We start from the raw sequence: 18,696 nt of genomic DNA on the forward strand, positions 1-18,696 counted from the left end.
TCACTGCTTACAGAAGTCGGAGGTTAGGTTAGGTTTCACTGTACGGTGTTATCCCTTCGCCCCTCCCCCCGCTGGGTTGGGCTTCAGACTGCAGTTCTTTCCAAGTGTGCAGAATCCTGTCCACACTTAAATCCAACCTGAGATTTAACCGCTACTGAACAACGCCAACCCCACCCAACGAAGCTAACTGAAAGGTTTATACGGGGACCTTTCAAAGCGGTAAGTTTCACGATTGGTCCTCTAACATATTACGTTTGATACATTGCAGTTATGCCGCTGCATGAATGGCATACTTTGGGTGAAATCAGGCGGACCAGTGTTAGCTGAGTGTGACTGGCCTGCTCTTCAACCAGTCCCTGCTGTCCATTCTGCCGTCTGTGGATGACCATTCCTGAAAAAAAAAAAAGATCAAATTGCTTTAATGCGTTCTTTTATTTGAACCAAATTTAGTCGGCAGATACGATTTGGCTTAATGCTGTTTGGGTGAGTCAAGTGTCGGTGTATGACGCGTCAGACTTCATTTTACACAGGAGTTCGGTTAGAATGTGCACCTGTGTCCAACTAGAACAGCTATGTGACACCCGAAGTCCAAAAGCTACACCTCATAAAATGGTCAACATCAAAGTATCATAAATCAAATGTGCGCTTTGCGACAAAAACCGGTCACCACTTAAACAACCACTAGAACTGAGGTTGATTATATAATAAATAATTCATAATCTCTTACAGGCGTATTTAAGTGCTACATGACAGTCACACTTGCTGAACTTAAAGCTTTCCATTAGTGCTCACTTTGTAAGCCACTGTCTTTCAAACACTGGTGAAAGTGGTTGCATTGGTGTTGCCAAGGCAGGACGCTCTGTGTCAGGAGGCCCTGGTCCTGTCATGTTAAGTTAATGAGATGTTTCAGTGCCTGGGTGAATTGTCAAAGCTTATATGCCTGTGACAACATGGCCTACAGACTGACTATATCAGCAATTCCCCCACTCACACACACACATAGACACACTGACTCACACACATGCACACACACACACACACACACACACACACACACACACACACACACACACACACACACACACACACACACACACACACACACACACACACAACCACTCACACACATACAGTACAGACACACACACTTACACACATGCACACACATACAGTACAGACACACAGACACACCCACTCACACACATACAGTACAGACACACACACACACACACACAAACATAGAGCCCGCAAGTGAATGAGACTGACCTTTTCCATTCTAGCAGCACCAATTTCAGCAGTGCAGCCATGATAGTTTATTCTGTGATTGTTTTGAATGTGAAGGGCGGGCAACATAGGAGTACATAATGTCAGGCTGTGATTCTAACCTGCACACTGAACCATCTGTTTAGTGTCTCAAAGCTTAAGCACCCACAGGGGTGTTGCTATGGGTATCACCGAGCATTTTTGGGCAAGAACCCTAAGAGAAGTCTGACATGACAAAAGCAGCTTTTGCACACAAATGATCCTGCAGTCTACCACGTTTGTGTACATCTGTCAGCAAGTTTGTGTGTGTGTGTGTGTGTGTGTGTGTGTGTGTGGGTGTGTTCATATGCAGTGATCAAATAGCTTAATGAGCTACAGGAGCTGTAACACTGAAATACAATGGCCTCAACCCCCTTGAAAGACATCAGCAGTTTCACAATTACAAAAGATAGTTGCATTATTCTCCCACCCAGTATTGTGAAAGAGAACATTTATGCTCTAGTTTATTTCCAAATGTTATTTGGCTTCTAAAATGTATTTATTTTTAAAATGAATTCAAAACCCAAATATGAGAAATGGAAATCAATTCTGCACAATATCACAAGAAAACCTGTTGCAGTCTGTTGTTAAACGGACTTGGGAGAGGGATTACCTACCAGTAGGACAATTACCCAAGGCACAAGGCTAAGGAAACACTGGACCGGCTAAAAAACAGTTAAGTGAACATTCTAGAAGAACTATGTGAAAGATCAGAATCCTACTGAGAATCTGTGGCACTACAGTCCAGGACCGCAATCCCATCAACCAGATGACATATATTAGAAGAACAGGGTAAAAACACTGACAAACTATGTGCAAAGCTGCTGCTGTTTCACTTTAAAAGCCTGTTTTTGTAGAAAAGGGGTTCTCTACCAATAATTAATGCATAGGGATTGAATGCTTATGCAAGCAGAATGTTTCTTTTTTTATTTTATTAATTAAATCAAATAACTTGTTTAGCCTTAAGAAGGTAACACAGATTAAGTGATCATATGTTGTGTTCCATTCACTTGTATTAACAACCCTTCCAGCAACACTTCATTTGCACTGCAGATCATAGATATGTGACTATCAGAAGTCACTTAATGAAGTCACTATTCAACAAACCGCCAAGTAATTATCAGATAAACCTGTAACGTCAACCATAATGCGACACCCAACTCCAGTTCTATTCCTGAATCTATTTGTATTTGTAGTTTGTCAACCGATTATACATACATAAAAGTGGACAGTGTGTCCAATGAAGTAGGGCCTCCATTTCATGAAGTCATCTTGAGATACAGTGCTACTAAAACATTGAATGGAAATGACTGTGTCCTTTTCCAATTAATGCTGGTACCAGGCCAGTGAATCACTCTCTCAGTTGAAGAGCATCTCAGTGCAGTCACTGTTAATCTGAAATGAGCTTTGAAGCTTTCTAGATGGTCAGTGTGTTGGGGGAAATTGCATCATTGGCATTCCTCAAGAACTGTCTTGGAGGGTGGAAATAATGCCTCTGGTCAGCTGGATTTCCCCTCAGCACCCATCATGCCCTTGTCTTGTATCTTCATCTTAGCAGTTTGAAGAATCATTTGCAGATATTTTGCCTGGCGAGAGAGAGAGAGAGAGAGAGAGAGAGAGAGAGAGAGAAATCTCACATTTTGTCAATATTTGAGGCTCCTCCAGCTGCTTCTAGCGTTTCAACACAACTCCCTATCTGGCTGACCTGGGCAGAATCAGGTGTTTTTCCTGTAGTTTCCCTGTCTTTACTCTAGTTTTGCTTGCCAGCTGTGATGTCATTCATATTTCATTTAAATTACATAAATAAATGAACATGTGGCATGTGACTGACTGATGTCAACCCTTTCCTTTCTCAAGCTCCTCACAGCATCCCCAGAAATATTCAGGTACCATATCTTCATCCCTCTTGAGTCGGTCTACTTTTGGTCTACTAACTCCTTCTTGTTCCTTTATTAAACTTTCACCTATACACTTTTATTTTGAAGTCTATATGCCTCAAACTTTTAGTTTTTTTATTCCACTTATAGATTGTAGATACTGGTTTGTGATGTTATTGTTATTTTTATTATATTATTTCATGTATTGAGATATGTGTGTCCTGAAAGTGGACTAAATAGGCCTCTGCGTGTGTCAAACATCAACTGTGCAGGAATTACCTTCCTTAGCACCTGCTTCCTTTACTAGCTGTGGGAGAATTCAAACTTGTGTGTGGGTGGGGGTGAATGCCACGCCGCTGAGTAACCAAATTAATGCATACAGCCCCCCTTTAGCTGATAGCCCAGCCCCAGCCTAGCCTGTGTGCTGTTGCTGTGCCCCCTCTAGTCTATTTAAAGCCCCCATCGGTGGACTGCAGGCCCTAACAGCTCTGTGGTATTTCTGTCTGCCCCAGTATGTTTTCTTACAGAGGGATCTCGGCAAGCATCTCCGCAGACAGGCTGAAGGCAGAGGGGATGGGTTCCAACGAGCAGGCCGTTCACTTCCTCAACCAGGACTACGAGGCCTTGAGGCAGGAGTGCCTGGAGGCGGGCTGCCTCTTCGAAGACCCCTGCTTCCCCGCCGAGCCCCCCTCTCTTGGCTTCAAAGAGCTGGCGCCTTACTCCTCCAAGACACGTGATGTGGAGTGGTTGAGGCCAACGGTGAGGGCGAGAGAGAGACAGAGAGACAGGGTATAGGGAGGAAAAGAAAAGGAGAAGAAATTGTTTGTTGTTTTGGTAACCAACAAACTGAAGTAAAGTCAAGGCATTGTATTAGCATTGCCTATAGACACCAAGTTTTGTTCTTAGGTCATTTCCATCCGAACTACACCGCTTAACACTATCAGTAAATAACACCCATCAATTTTATATTTTTATCTCAAATCAGCTCTATAAACAAGACATTATTGAATATTAATGCCCGGCTGGTCCTACATTGATCCTTGTACTTTCTTGAGCAGAAATCATAAACTGCTGTATATACCCCTTTTGGTGGCTCTTCAATGATCCTTAATGTCAGGGCCTAGTGTTAGACCAGTTGTTATGTATTTCCTCACTGTACTGTATCCAGGAACTGTGTAATGTGTTTGTGGACACATCCAGTCATTGGCTTGCCAGACACATGCCTGGTGGGTTAGTCATAATGGGCCCTCCCAGTGTGACTGAGCGTGACTGGGGCACACCGGAGTGTGCCTTCTCTGTGCTCCGCTACAGCTGTTAGCACTATGCAGCTCAGCTGCCACCTTCTCCCCCTTCCTCTGCTTTCAACTACAAACAAACACCTATGTTGCAATAAAGCCGGTTGAAAATACTTCAGCTCAATGCCACTGATGGCTGAATCATTTAGATTTATCTATGTTATTTGAGAAATATTCATTAAAAGTTGACAAGAGTCTTGCTTTGTCTGATATAAAAATATTCAAGCTTTTGTTCTTCACGTAGGAACTGACAGATGATCCTCAGTTCATTCTGGGTGGGGCCACCAGGACGGACATCTGCCAAGGAGCTCTTGGTGAGAATCGAGTTTATAGACGATCACAGAGAGTTCATAATATATATACAGCTTCATTTCAACTTTTCCACATATGTTTTCTATCTATTCCCATGGAGTATGTTATTGCTGGTTGTAACACCCTGTGCTTGAAAGGGAGAATCTGATCCATACCAGGATATCCCATAGTGAGTCAGAGTAAAGGGCGATGTTTAAATAGCTACCCAGGGTGTGACGGGACTGATGACTCACCCAAGTGATCTCCCAATGATCAGTTACTTTGTACTTTAAAATAGGTAGGGCAATAGTGCACATTTTATCACATGAATGCCTGCATGTTAGATCGACTTCAAAGGTTTGCTGCTCACTGACAGAATATCAGTTGTATTTGTAATGTGGAAGCCCATATACGGCTTGTTAGCCAAAATTGGCCTCGCAGTCTCTTTGAAGAGTTACCTGTGTGTGGAAATTTCCTCTTAGTGGGAGATTCCTCAGGATGGTAAACAGACTAGGCTCAGTCCTTCTCTAACACACAGGCCTCAGTGTAGGCCGCAGTCAGCTCAGTTAGCCAAAAGTCACCTTCTCATACTCCCTCTCCTGGTCATCACTGGTACTCCCTGCTCACTGGGAGCACAAGCCAGGCATTTCATATGCAAGCCTGAAGAGTATGGGTACGGTATGTTGCAATTATCTCTCACTTTTTTTCTAAGGTGACTGTTGGCTCTTGGCTGCCATTGCTTCCCTTACTCTCAATGAGAGGCTTCTTCACAGGGTGGTCCCGCATGGCCAGGGCTTCCAGGAGGATTATGCTGGAATTTTCCACTTTCAGGTACCAAGGCCTACATCTCAAAGCAGCACTGTGCTGACAGAGAAGGAGCTCTCAGTTATAGAAGAGACTACACTTGGCAGCTTGATTTGAGTAATTCTAGATCGTCTTTGACTTGAAATGTGAGAACGTTGCTCAGGTCTGTGAAAATTAAGAATTGCACTCGTCAAGTGTATTCCTTCCAAGAAGCAATCAGATGAGCATTGTGGTATCACTTTTGTGTTTTCTGTGTTTCTCAGTCTGATGTCTGGTTGGTCTTTCACTTTAATCCGTCAGTTCTGGCAGTTTGGGGAGTGGGTGGACGTGGTGATTGACGACCGGCTCCCGGTGAAAGATGGCGAGCTCATGTTCGTCCACTCAGCCGAGGGCAACGAGTTCTGGAGCGCCCTGCTGGAGAAGGCATACTCCAAGTACGACCTCCTCATCAAACCAACCTCTTTATCTGCAGCTCAACTCGTGCTGTTGTGATGATAATGGTTTCCTTTGTCGTCATGGCAGGCTGTGTGGCTCCTACGAGGCCTTGTCTGGAGGCAGCACCACTGAAGGGTTTGAGGATTTCACCGGGGGCGTGTCAGAGATGTATGAGCTCAAGCAACCACCGCGGGACCTATATCGCATTATCAGCAAAGCCCTTGAGAGAGGCTCCCTGCTGGGGTGCTCTATCGATGTGAGTGCTGTACCTCCAACACTCTTTTATTTAGTGTGTTTCTATTTGTGTTTATGTATTAATCTTTAGCTAATTAATTAATTAATGTACCATAATTCTGTCTGTATAATGTGTTCTCCAGATCACCAGTAACTTCGATATGGAAGCGGTGACATTTAAGAAGTTGGTGAAGGGCCATGCTTATTCATTGACTGGTCTTAAACAGGTAGCCTACCTGCCGTATTAATATCAGTTTGTTTGTGTATGTTTTCATCCGTGATGATGATGATGATGATGATGAAACCTGCTGCTTTTCTGTTATAGGTGGACTTCAGAGGTGAGATGGTGAAACTCATCCGCGTTAGGAACCCCTGGGGTCAGGTGGAATGGACAGGAGCGTGGAGTGACAAGTGAGTGAGGCTAAACCATTTGGTCTTCAGTGATATCAAAAGCAATAAATAGGTAGTTCAATGCATCAATTGGCAAGATATAGTGGTGTTGTTTCACAATTAAGCCTACAGGTGCTTTACCCAGCACTGTTATATCAACCAAGATTTCATGTTTGACATTTTGTGGTTCTGCGCAGCTCACCTGAATGGGATGAAATTGACCCATCTGAGAGAGAGGATCTCCATCTACAAATGGAGGATGGGGAGTTTTGGTAAAAAACAATCTGTCATATTAGATTTATTTGATGTATTTAGCGCAGTGTTATAAACACTGATTTTATCCTGTCCTGTGTATTCCCAGGATGTCCTTTAACGAGTTCCTGAGGCAGTTCTCGCGTCTGGAGATCTGTAACCTCACGCCGGATGCGCTGAGTGGAGACGACATGAGCCACTGGAACACCATCAAGTTTCACGGCACTTGGAGGAGGGGCAGCACTGCAGGCGGCTGCAGGAACAACCCCAGTGAGTGAACGTCCTCTCCCCCATTACAGACCAGAGGACATATACATCCAGCTCCATGTTACTGAATGAATGAATGAATGAATAAATAAATGAATGAATGAATGAATGAATGAATGAATGAATTTAAAACTTTATTGACCCTAAGGGTTTTTGTCCTATTCAGCATGAGCCATAAGGCTCAAATGTGAAAAAGTGAACAACCAGTCCGTTCAGTAATCCTTCAGATTAAACAACAAACAGCACATGTTTTTACCGCAAAGCTGAATTCGAACTCTGCCAACTGCTTTGACTTGTGTTGAGCTGAATGTTGGTGCCTGTCATCAAAGGAAAAAGGTCAAGTTTAGGAACCCTTATTAATGAAACACTATGTAACAATTTGCCACTTTTGTGATGTTCACTGATGTTTTTTTTGTCTAACTTCTTTTGGTATCATCTTCAGACTAATTTTGATAGTATACGGTCATTTGAAGGACAGATTAAGACACCTGTCGTTCCCAGGAATCATCCAGGCTTATGCTGTTTTCTTGTTTGGGTCTGAACACCCTTGCGAAAATGTAAGAATAGCCTTTACAGCAAACAAAATTGCAAAGACAATAATAAGCAAGATTTTATTAGTGCCAGCTGAAGGTTTCTGTATACTTTTTAGATTGTTAGCTCACTACTTTTAGATCAAAACACTATAATGCTGCTTCAAAGCTCTACATCCTTGCCCAATGCTGCTAATGAACAAATGATTATGAACTCTTTCCAGCTGTGCACATTTTAGTGTAGTCTGCTGGTCCTGTGCCTGCACCTTTACATGTATTTGTGTTTATTCCTCAGACACATTCTGGATAAATCCCCAGTATAAGATTACTCTGCTGGAGGAGGACGATGACCCCGAGGACGAGGAAGTGGCCTGCAGCTTCCTGGTGGCTCTGATGCAGAAGGACCGCAGGCGATACCGCAAACAGGGCCAGGACATGCACACCATTGGCTTCGCCATCTATGAGGTGAGACCAGTGTCACGGTCTGTCCGCCTACTGTGTTCTACTTTATGACTGGGGGGGGCAAATGTCACAGGTTCAGTTTTAATGGTTCTTATCCTTATCTGTCTACCCCCCCCCCCCCCCCAAAACTACATACAGACAGGATGCAGAATTAGAGAAAATACAATTATCTTTATATAATGGCCAAAAAAGCTCCCTGATCACACAAAGCAAAATGAGTTTGGAGCTGAATGCATAGACAAGGATGAAAAACGATGACTGAATCATAAGAAGTAATATTAGTGTCTTTTATCATATCTAATTGTTACATTGCTTTGTTTTTCATATATAATTGTCACATTGTTTTGTTTTTTGCTCTCTTTGTACAGATTCCAGAGGAGGTATGGATTCACACCATCTGTTAGTGTACAGTTTCATGCATTCTACTCGTATGGAGAAAATATGGGTTAGTCTCTCATTTTCTTGGAAAGTACGAACTTGTGGGTGGATGAAAATTCTGTCACCTCAGAGACAGAATGAGTGATAGTTCTGTCTGCACACGGCGGCACATTTACATAACAAGGGTGACCTTCTCATCACACTCAGTGACTCAGGGCTGACTGGTGTACATATGGACCCCAGGGTCACCCCACACTTTATTCACCTCTTTTTCCCCTATGTGTTCAGTTTGCTGGCTGCCAGAATGTGCACCTGAAGAAGAACTTCTTCCTGGCTCACTCCTCGTGTGCACGCTCCGAGACCTTCATCAACCTGAGGGAGGTGAGCACCCGTCTGCGGTTGCCCCCCGGGGAGTACCTCATCGTCCCCTCCACCTTTGAGTCCGGCAAGGAAGCCGACTTCGTGCTGCGGGTCTTCACCGAGAAGCAGTCGGACACAGAGTGAGTGGACCTCTATATGTGTACCTGTTCAGGGCACCAACATTATAGAATGTTTCTGTTTAGTTACTATGTGTGTGTTGAGTCTTAAATCATGTGAAATGACACAGAACACATGCTTATTGTATTGCAAGAAAAAAGAGAAATGTCTTTATTATTAGTCTATTATTAGATTATTCCAGAAAAGAGCATTAACGAAGCCAAGGAACATACTCCTGATTCAGCTGTGTTTAACCCACAGGAATCTCAATAAATTGTTTTGCTGGCCATATATACTAGACACCTCCTAGGCTCTTTATGTAGATAAACTAGGCTTCTAACGCAATCAGGTCTGGCGATCTTTTGTTTTTCTGTATGATAATTGATTCCTCTGACACATGTCCTATGAGTTCTTACTGGCCTACCCTCATTCCCATAGTATACAGTAAATTGGTAACAGTCGCTTACAGCTGAGTTTGCTTATGCCAATGCCAGGGTGCAGGTCTTTCCTTTGTTACCAATGTAAGGTTACGGTGACCATTTGGAAGATTAGAGTGACCAAAATGTTTTGCTGGTCAGAGCAGCTGCTTAGGCAGGATATGCTGTAGTTACTTACAGTATTGCTGTTCTATTGACAGGGAGCTGGATGACGAGATCTCTGCAGATCTGGTGGATGAGGTACACATTCTCATTCTTGTTCTATGAATTAAGATTAAGGAGTCCCCAATTATATTGGCACGCATGCCAGTCTTTCAGCTTTCGACGATGGCCCGTTTCATTTCTTTGTATTTAGGAAATCACAGAGGATGACATTGGTGATGGCTTCAAGTCCATGTTTGCACAGCTGGCAGGGGAGGTAAGTGTGCTTCATTGTAAACATCTCTTGAATGAAATGCCTTCCATTACACATTCAGTTATTTATCACATATAATCCTTATTTCGTTGATTCCGTCATTATGTAGTAAATGTGATTTCCCCCTCTTTATACGTAATAATAATCATAATCATCTTCATGGTTTCAGGACATGGAGATCTCTGTTCGTGAGCTCCGGACCATTCTCAACAGAGTGATGTCAAAACGTGAGTATGTTGTCTAGGTTGCCCATATTCTGAGATAATGTTATAAAAGTTCTGACTTTACGAAAACATAAGAATATCCATGGCGATTTCTTAAACATTCCAAAATATCTTGCTCCGTTAGATTACCTTTTTTGTCTTTTCAGATAAGGACCTTCAGACTGATGGCTTCAGTATGGAGTCATGTAGGACCATGGTCAACCTTATGGATGTATCCTTTGGGGTTACTTAAGATGCCAGCCCCTACCAATCAATGTCTCTCTCTCTAGGGCTCGCCTGAAAAGTTGTTGCCCGTTTAGTGAGCTTTGACCTTGACTTTTGTGCAGAAAGATGGCAGTGCTCGCTTAGGGTTGGTGGAGTTTCAGATTCTGTGGAATAAAATCAGAAAGTGGCTGGTAAGAATGACATTCATGTTAATGTACATGTGTTCTTTCCATAACTTTACCCATATCAAATAACATATGAACGCAGTGACATTAATGAAATGTATGACGCTATGGATGTCTTTCCTTAGGAAATCTACCGACAGTTTGACCTTGACAAATCAGGGGCCATGAGCTCATATGAGATGCGCCTTGCTGTTGAATCAGCAGGTTTGTTTACCTGCCTTTTCAAGACAACACATATGCACACACTTAAAGATACTGACATTATAATTAATAATCACTTTCTGAAGGGCCTGTTAAGCGTGCTAAATGCTTTCCGTTTTGCCTCAGGCTTCAAGCTCAACAATAAGCTGAACCAGGTCCTGGTGGCCCGATATGCTGAAAACGAGGTCATCGACTTTGATAACTTCATTTGCTGCCTGATCAAGCTGGAGACCATGTTCCGTATGTCTCTTTATAGTTCATTGATTTGGCCGTGACTGAGCCCGGACTGCATCACATGACACCTTGTATTAAGAATTGGCAGTTTATTATACATTTCTGTCGTCATTTTATGTTTGTTCTGTAGGTTCCTTTCGGGATTTGGACAGAGATGAAACTGGGGTTGCAGAAATGAATTTAACTGAGGTAATTTACTTCCTGAATGATTTACTTTTAAATAGAACTGTGCAAAATCGTGACATCTCACACAAAATTTCCCTCCTCCATTTTGTTGGAATAGTGGCTGTACATGACCATGTGTGGTTGAGCTGGACCAGTTCTTCATGAGACGAGGAACAAGCAAAACAAAAAAGCCAGCCTTGCCTGCAAAGTGCCTGATTCATGTAACTGCAAAACCCCAAACCCTGCATTGTCTAATCCTCCCCTCTGCACACAGCTGCCAAACCTGTCTCAGACCATGAATAACCAGATGTGCTAAAATCTCTGGTAGTTGACCAGGTAAAAAGTTGGTTGATAGGATGTATGTATACAGTACAGTTCTGCTTATGCTTATGCAACCTTAACAAAATGTATCTTAGAAAAGAAACTCCTACAAGAGAAAGGGAAGAATCATCACACGTATTGCAGTGTCAAAGTTTGACTGCATGTTGAATAGAGTGCACTGTGTTGTTTTATGCTATGCACTGTACATTTTTTTGTGTTGTTGTTACCGAGAAGTATGTAAATGAGTATGAAGTTTCTTTAGCAAGTTGCATAGTAAGTATTTTACGAATGAAATGTAATATATGCCAGGTTAGGAGCTGTTGTTTTTATATAATCTGACACTATTTTTTACAAGTCACTGTGTATTAACAAAACGTACATAGCAAGAACTGTCAAAAGTTATCATTCACTTGAAGTAATATCACAGAGATTGTTATTGCTATTATTTAGGGATAATATCAGATGTGCAAATCAAGCCTTTGTCATAGCAATTCAGCCATTGAATAACAGATGGCAATAGTTGTCTATCCTTCAGGTACTATTAATCTAACAACTATGGATTCCGTTTTACATACTTGAGGGGATGGTGCCTCTACAAATAAGAGCACTACTGTAAGTGCATACTTACCATGGGATCAATTATGATCAACTGCGGTTAAATAAGTCTAATGTTATGAGGTACAAGATTGAGACTGACATTAATGGCTTGATGTGCTTAGTGTTATAGTCCAGCATTCAACCAACACCACAACTTAACTGAATGCATTAAAGGATCTACTAACAATTCTCAATGCTGTGTTATACCCACTCATCACAGGCAACGGTTGTTTTTTTTCAAAAAAAATTATTTTAAGGAATCACCAAATTATCAAATCAAAATTATCATTTGCCATAACGATTTTTAATAAAAGTAAAGCGGTCTTAATTTAACCAATAAATATTCCAACAAAGTATGGCATATGAATGTCCGACCTTCCAACAATTAAGGCGGAGCAGCATTTGCACAAAATGACACCTGCTTGGGTGTGGCTTGCTAGAACATTTGTTGAAGAAAGTTTGTTGGCTTGATTGCAACTATGATAACATGTTTCATATGAAATAGAACACAAAACAGCTTTAAAATTCCATTATGAGTTTCAGTCTTGTGAAAGTAAAAAGTAAATCATTTATTTAACATCAAGCAGCAGGTAACCCTATTACATTTGCACATTAATTTGGGTTTGAATTCATCATTAGAGGAGGGTTTAAATCTGACTACACAAATACTCAGCTATGCCAACTATCCTCTCAACACAGTCCAGCTTGCTACACAAACCTCTGTGCAATAGCTAATAATTTAGAATACTCTCCTTCCTGCTTCCGTAAATGTGTAGGGATGGGCACTTTGATTCTTGTACCCGTGGGGTTTCCATTGTCCTCTATCAAGACTACATTGTTGGAGTCAAATCGAGGAGCCATTCTTGATCCAGGCATCTTATGCCCCACAATGAGGGCTTTCTTCTTCTGGCCTTTGATGGCCAGCAAGACTCTGTCACCAACTTTGCCAATCCCGTTCTTGGTGTATACATGGATCACTCTAGGTGGCCGATGGTATGGGGTAGTTCCCAGAGGGCTGTTATCAACAACTCTGACCCGGGTCATTTTCTGAATAGCTGCGGCAGCTGTTGACACACTGCACAGAAAAAAAGAAAACAATAACACAACACAATGAAAAACAAAAACGGTGTTACATGCAACAGCCTTCTCCTCACTCCGAGAGATTTGCACACATTAGGCAGCTAAATACCTACAATTGTTTATTATTACGGTCTTGAATATCATTTAATATACAACTCAAAAGATTTTAACGCATCCAATTCCCCACATGAATAATGCCTTACTGGATAGGGCGCCTTGGTATTTGATAACCATCAAACATGACTGAAAGTTCTTCCAGGACAAATTGATACTTCTATGTAATCTACTAAACAATGTGTGTAAACATGTTTAAATCCTAAAAGATGGTCGGCATGATCCTCTGGTAATTATTATATATTTTTCAATAATCGACAACTTGTTTAATATGTATGCGTTAACTTACCTAAAAGCTCTGTACTGAGCTCCTGATACCAACTCGGTAAGCACCCCTCCAATCGATCTTAATAATGCCATTGCACCTATGATAGAGAGGAAAAAGAAACAAGATTTCACAATTGCAGAATAGCAGTGTAGCCTACATCGGCCGTATAAACAGTTCACTGACTCGTCATTTATGTTTAAGTAAAATATCTTGCTAGACTCCTAGCTAGGTAGCTACCGGAGGATAAACTGTGAGCTTCTTTGGTATCGTTGGATAAACATAACGGCAACAACGCAGAAAGGTTATACACATCTTTCCTATATTTTAAACTATAGTCAACGTAAGAGACAAATAGTTGAAAACGAGTTGGTTGATTTGAATGTTTTAGAAACGTATGAAAGCCACAGTAACATTTACCTTGTTTCAGCGCTTCATACTTTGCCAATGTCAGATTGACGTCATAACTAAGCGACATTCACCAGGGTGTGTGTGTGTGTGTGTATATATATAGGCCTATATATATATATTACTTATCCTTATATCAGAGAAATTCTCTGCATAAATCTTTCATTTACTGTCTATGCTTATATCAACAAATTGAGCGGAAGTTGTAGTTGTCAGTTTATTCACAGACACACATACTAAAAGCATAGAGTGACAATGACGTCCCAAACAATGTAAAAATAAAAAAAAAACAGGGGTCGGGTTAGAATTTAAGTCAAGTAAGTTCACAGGGAATGAATCAATTTTATCATCTGCATTTTCTAGCAGTCCCTCAATTATGTATTGATGATTAAAGCCTTTTGACAGCCAAATGCTTAGAGGGCATTCTCATAGATATTTTTATTCTGCACTAAAATTCCTGAAATCCCCATTGTAGCCACAAGAGGGCAGCTAACTTCCGGGACATTCAATGTATGAGAACTGACGTTAGTTCATCTCATGGTCAAAATCCTGCTGCTGCACAAGGCAGTTGGTGTTGTTGGATTGACAGCGGGCGATAAGCAGAGAGGTAATGGACAAGTCTCTCATGGACTAATGTGGAGCGGGTTTATTGTGTTCAGTTTAGGAAACACCTTTGGCAAAAACTATCACTATATATACACAGTGGACAGGATTGAAAAATCATTTGGCTTACATTTCTCCGCCAGGTAATGTATGTACGTTAAAGCGTTGTAATTGTGTGAAACCATTCTATGCGGTTGGTTTTCAGCTGCCTTGGTTCTATTAAAAAGTAGCTGGGAGGCTAGTTAGCTGCTTAGCTAGCGATAGCCGACGTTATTTGTCATTCTGGTCAACCATCCCAAACAAGTCATTTCAGCGAAGCTTCATTTGTGACATTCTCTTTAATTTGATCGATAGATCAATGGAACCACTGCTGGTCTTTGATTGTATTTGATGAGTCAGAATTATTGGCTAATGCTACGGCTAACGTTAGGAAACCAGCTGCCTAGCTCGCGGGATTGCCCTGGGAATCAGAATGTGAACCAGCAAGCTAGCTCATATTTATTTAGCCACCTGTCATGGTACAGCAGTTGCTGCTAAGTCTACTAACGTTAGCTTATAATAATTGTCATTTTTTTTGTATATGTCCCAGTCAGTACATAACCTGGTTGCTACCGTTGTTGTTAGGTAATGTAACAGGAAAAAACACTGCATAAATGGGAAGTTCGTGCGTATCTATGATAAGTGCAGCTAACTGGTGATATGTGATTATAACAAGCTAACCGGTTTGTCAAATTTCTAGGCTAAACAGACAGCTTAAATACAGCAATATATATTGTTAACATTAACCTATATGTTTGTAATGTCACTGTTGCACTTGGTCTCTTTAATCTAATTTATATCGATTTTTGGTTTTTGGTGGCTTCTACCGAATTAATTTCGATTTGTTGAAGATTAGCTGTAAGGTTAGCTAATCGAACACAGCTGGCTAGCTAACGGCAATGGTCTGTAATTTGCAATGGTCAAATCTGGCATGCTTGAGTACGCGATAAACGGTAACGTTAATTTGAAGGTTTATCTAGTTCAGCTAACGCTGAACGTTACTGTCCAAATTAACTGGCGAACTAGCAACCGTCGGTGCTGGCTTGAAATGCATCACAAACTCAGCCATCTCGCACAGTAACATTAATATTACACCATGGATTCAAGTACAATCTATCATTATAAAAAAATAATATACTATAGATTTAGATTACAGCAATAGTAAGTTGATTGATTGTAGAGTTAGCTGACATTGTAGTCTTGCCATTATGTTTGCTAAGCGGTTTTTTTTTTTCTTAACTGTTAGCCGATTGCATTATCATCTGTGGGAGTGGTGAATTCTGCCCTAGGCATCCTGCGTGGTCCGGGCCATCTAACGTTTGGACATACGTCTCCCCTAGATGGTACAGCTACATACATACAATGGTAGATGTTGAACTAATACCAGTGATATTAGAGGTTATGTGGTCCCATCCGTGCAGTTATTCGCCGTGAAGTAAATCGTTTTAGGCCGAATATGATATAGAATAACGTTTATTATTCACAACTGTCCTGCTACTCTCTCAAAAATGTTCTGTTATTTATAGTAATAATTATTACGATTTGTTTTACAGTTAGATATACAGACTGGTGTCCTGATGGTCAGGGAGTTATAGCATGATAATCTGCAGATTAGTGTCAATCCTTTTGTCTCGGTCGAGAGCCTCATGAAAATAATCATGGTGAACTCTCCACTACTGCTAATGATGGGTCACACAATCGTTTTCCATATCCCTATGTTTACAACATGAAAGTACTTAACCAGAAACTTAAACCTGACAGCGTTGTTCATTCAGAAGTGTGCCTGTCAAGGAAAAACGTAAAATAGGTAAGAGTATTATGTAATAAATTACAATTAATTTAAAGTATTTGGAAATATTGTGCTCATGTAGGGCTGCAACTATCGAATATTTTTGGAATGGAGTATTCTACAGAGTATTCCATCGATTAATCGAGTAATCGGATCAAAATTACTTTTGTGTTTTTAAACAACAATACCAATAGTGCGTCCTGCAACCAGGTTCAAAGCTCAACAGCTGTGTGTATGTGTGTGAACACACTTGCGATAGGGAGAAATGAAGAGTGCATGACATGAGATCTTGGAGAATTGTTTGCTTACTTGCTACCTAACATGATGCCTAGTCATCACTATCAACTAATAACATAGGCTAAAAATAATCACAAGTAGTGTACGTTCAAACTAGCGCTAGTGTCTATATTAGTTAGCAATCATACATCCTCTAGCTAGCGTCAACTTTTACGTTACATTGTAGAGGCTCAGCATGGTGACCTGTTAATGTTTTTGTTGGTTCTAGTCTGTTAAAACACCCACGATACCAAAAGCAGTCTTCTTTATCTCACTTTAATGTGCATTCATCAATTTCCATTACATGACGATGCATGTGATCGTACAATACAGTGTGTGTGTTGTCTGCAATAAGAATACGGACTAATCAGCACTGCACTGCACTGCATCACTTTAACAGGAGTTATTGCTTCACAATAACAATTACACAACTAATATAACTAAATACATATAAAAGTGGATATTACACTAGGCAACATGGATCTCATTCATATCTCATCCAGTCGAAATCTGAACAGGATGAACCCATCCTTATAACGTCGACTTAACATTAGAATCATAACTAAATCTCCGCTTAGCATGTCTTAATAGCAATGTGTACTCGCATGAAGCCCAAATGCACGATTATCACAGTAGTAACTTTATGAAAACCCTTACTTTCATGCACACAATGCCTCACATACATGTCAAACAATGATGAGCACTATGGTCAACTACTCTGCCACTGAATTGGCAATGTACTAAACTTGTCACTACAGCATAGTGATGTTGCCTAGCAACGCTATAAATGTCTTTCATACAGTTATAATGTGGAAAGGCATTTTACGGCTGGTTTCTTGATTCTCCGCCATCGCGCCATCGTAAATAATATTAATTAAACGAAGCCTCGTTTGCCTCGAACATTTTTTGTAATCGAGTTACTCGAGTAACTCGAGTAATCGTTTCAGCCCTATGCTCATGTAAGATGTTGGATATAATTGAGACACTTGTTCCATGTTCTTGAGGGTATGGGTTTCTGACATGCTTAATTTAGAGTGGCCTGTTCTTGAACATAGTAAAATATTCATGCAGTACACTTTCATCCACAGGCATAAAGTGGACACTGACAAGCAGGCTTGGTCAGTAGTGTAGTATTACATAGCAGTAATGCCCGTCCCCACTGATGCGTTCACACAGGAGCCAGTCACTGCCCTTAATCCATCAGGTCCCCACCTCCTGTCCTGGCTGGCCCTCAGTGTCCTGCCTGCCCTCAGCAGGTCCATAGCAAATCCTCTATTTATGCTTGTCAATATGACGATGGCTTGACACTGTCAACGTAGAAAAAATAAAAGTCTTGCTAAGAATAGATGTGGTCTTAATTTGGGGACCAGGACATCGTAACTAACTGTTGCTCAGCCAGTGCACCTGATCGTCTCCCAGAGTTTGTTTACAAAGTGGCACAGTGCCTTTCGGGCACAATGACTAAGCACATTTGGATGTGTGGTGTTTGGGAATTGTGTCTCAGAATGAGTGGGCACTTGAGATGCCTACCTTACGTTTCAGATTGATGTCTGGCAGCAACAATCTCATGTCATCATGACTCATTTACACTGATCATCTTCATCTTCTTTCCCAACTTGTGTTCCGGTGTTTCGTTTTGTTTTTCTCAGTAAGCGTGTCACCCTATACACAGAGGCCTCTGTTGCCTCAATTGCTAGGTAACTCATAAGGGCTCACTGGTGCTTCTCTTCCCATCACTTGAGAGTTGGTTTGGCTGCTGCTTGAGGTTGGACTGATTGACCTTATTGATTTCATTTGTTTTTCTTAAGCCTTATTGATTGACATTGATTATATATTATTTATTTATTTTTACAGTTTGGACTTCAAAAGTGTTTTAAAACATTTCAAAACATCCACCAAATATAGAGGACCTTAAATCATATTGAACTGTGTGTCCTTTTTTTCTCTCTTCTCACAACATCATACGCCTCGAGTGAAATAAACTAAATATTATATGCAGTTTCTTACTCTTCTGCCTATCCCTGCGAAATGACTTTGGCCTCAGGTACCCTCTGCCCTGGTGTCAGGAGTTATCTTCTCGGTTCCAGCAAATGGATTGATCTTGAGGGCAGCCCTGCAACATCACAGATGCATGTGTCAGTAAAG

The 18,696-nt window shown here is 41.2% G+C and overlaps 3 protein-coding genes across 5 annotated transcripts in view; 2 read left to right on the forward strand and 1 right to left on the reverse strand.

Moving 5' to 3' along the window:
- The first annotated feature begins 88 nt into the window (after positions 1-88).
- On the forward strand, positions 89-12,380 carry capn1a (calpain 1, (mu/I) large subunit a). 2 transcript variants are annotated; one of them, XM_080849047.1, is made up of 23 exons: positions 89-219; positions 3,160-3,188; positions 3,692-3,938; positions 4,719-4,788; positions 5,478-5,596; positions 5,870-6,003; positions 6,092-6,260; positions 6,382-6,465; positions 6,564-6,649; positions 6,826-6,900; positions 6,990-7,150; positions 7,973-8,142; positions 8,508-8,519; positions 8,806-9,017; positions 9,632-9,671; positions 9,787-9,849; positions 10,016-10,073; positions 10,217-10,281; positions 10,397-10,465; positions 10,585-10,663; positions 10,787-10,900; positions 11,025-11,083; positions 11,178-12,380. In XM_080849047.1, exons 3-23 carry the CDS (start codon positions 3,693-3,695, stop codon positions 11,202-11,204), a joined length of 2,112 nt encoding a protein of 703 aa, XP_080705173.1. In that variant the 5' UTR covers positions 89-219; positions 3,160-3,188; position 3,692; the 3' UTR covers positions 11,205-12,380. The 2 variants fall into 2 exon arrangements, with proteins under 2 accessions (XP_080705173.1, XP_080705172.1); XM_080849046.1 differs by lacking the exon at positions 3,160-3,188 and having other exon boundaries at positions 105-219.
- A 142-nt stretch (positions 12,381-12,522) lies between these two features.
- Positions 12,523-13,914, reverse strand: mrpl14 (mitochondrial ribosomal protein L14; the record flags this gene model as incomplete). The annotated part of the gene is made up of 3 exons (XM_080849048.1): positions 12,523-13,052; positions 13,461-13,536; positions 13,857-13,914. The coding sequence occupies 3 exons, from the start codon at positions 13,912-13,914 to the stop codon at positions 12,686-12,688; spliced, it is 501 nt and encodes a 166-aa protein (XP_080705174.1). The 3' UTR covers positions 12,523-12,685.
- Positions 13,915-14,397: 483 nt separating this feature from the next.
- Positions 14,398-18,696, forward strand: part of tmem63ba (transmembrane protein 63Ba) — a 28,640-nt gene continuing 24,341 nt past the window's right edge. Inside the window, exon 1 of one of the 2 annotated variants that reach the window (XM_080848988.1) lies at positions 14,398-14,451. The gene's annotated coding sequence lies outside the window, so the exon portion shown is untranslated. Of the gene's footprint in view, positions 14,591-18,696 lie in introns of both variants that reach the window. The other variant, XM_080848987.1, reaches the window with a different exon arrangement.

Source organism: Sprattus sprattus (assembly GCF_963457725.1).
Source record: "Sprattus sprattus genome assembly, chromosome: 12".
NCBI classification, from domain to species: Eukaryota; Metazoa; Chordata; class Actinopteri; order Clupeiformes; family Clupeidae; genus Sprattus; species Sprattus sprattus.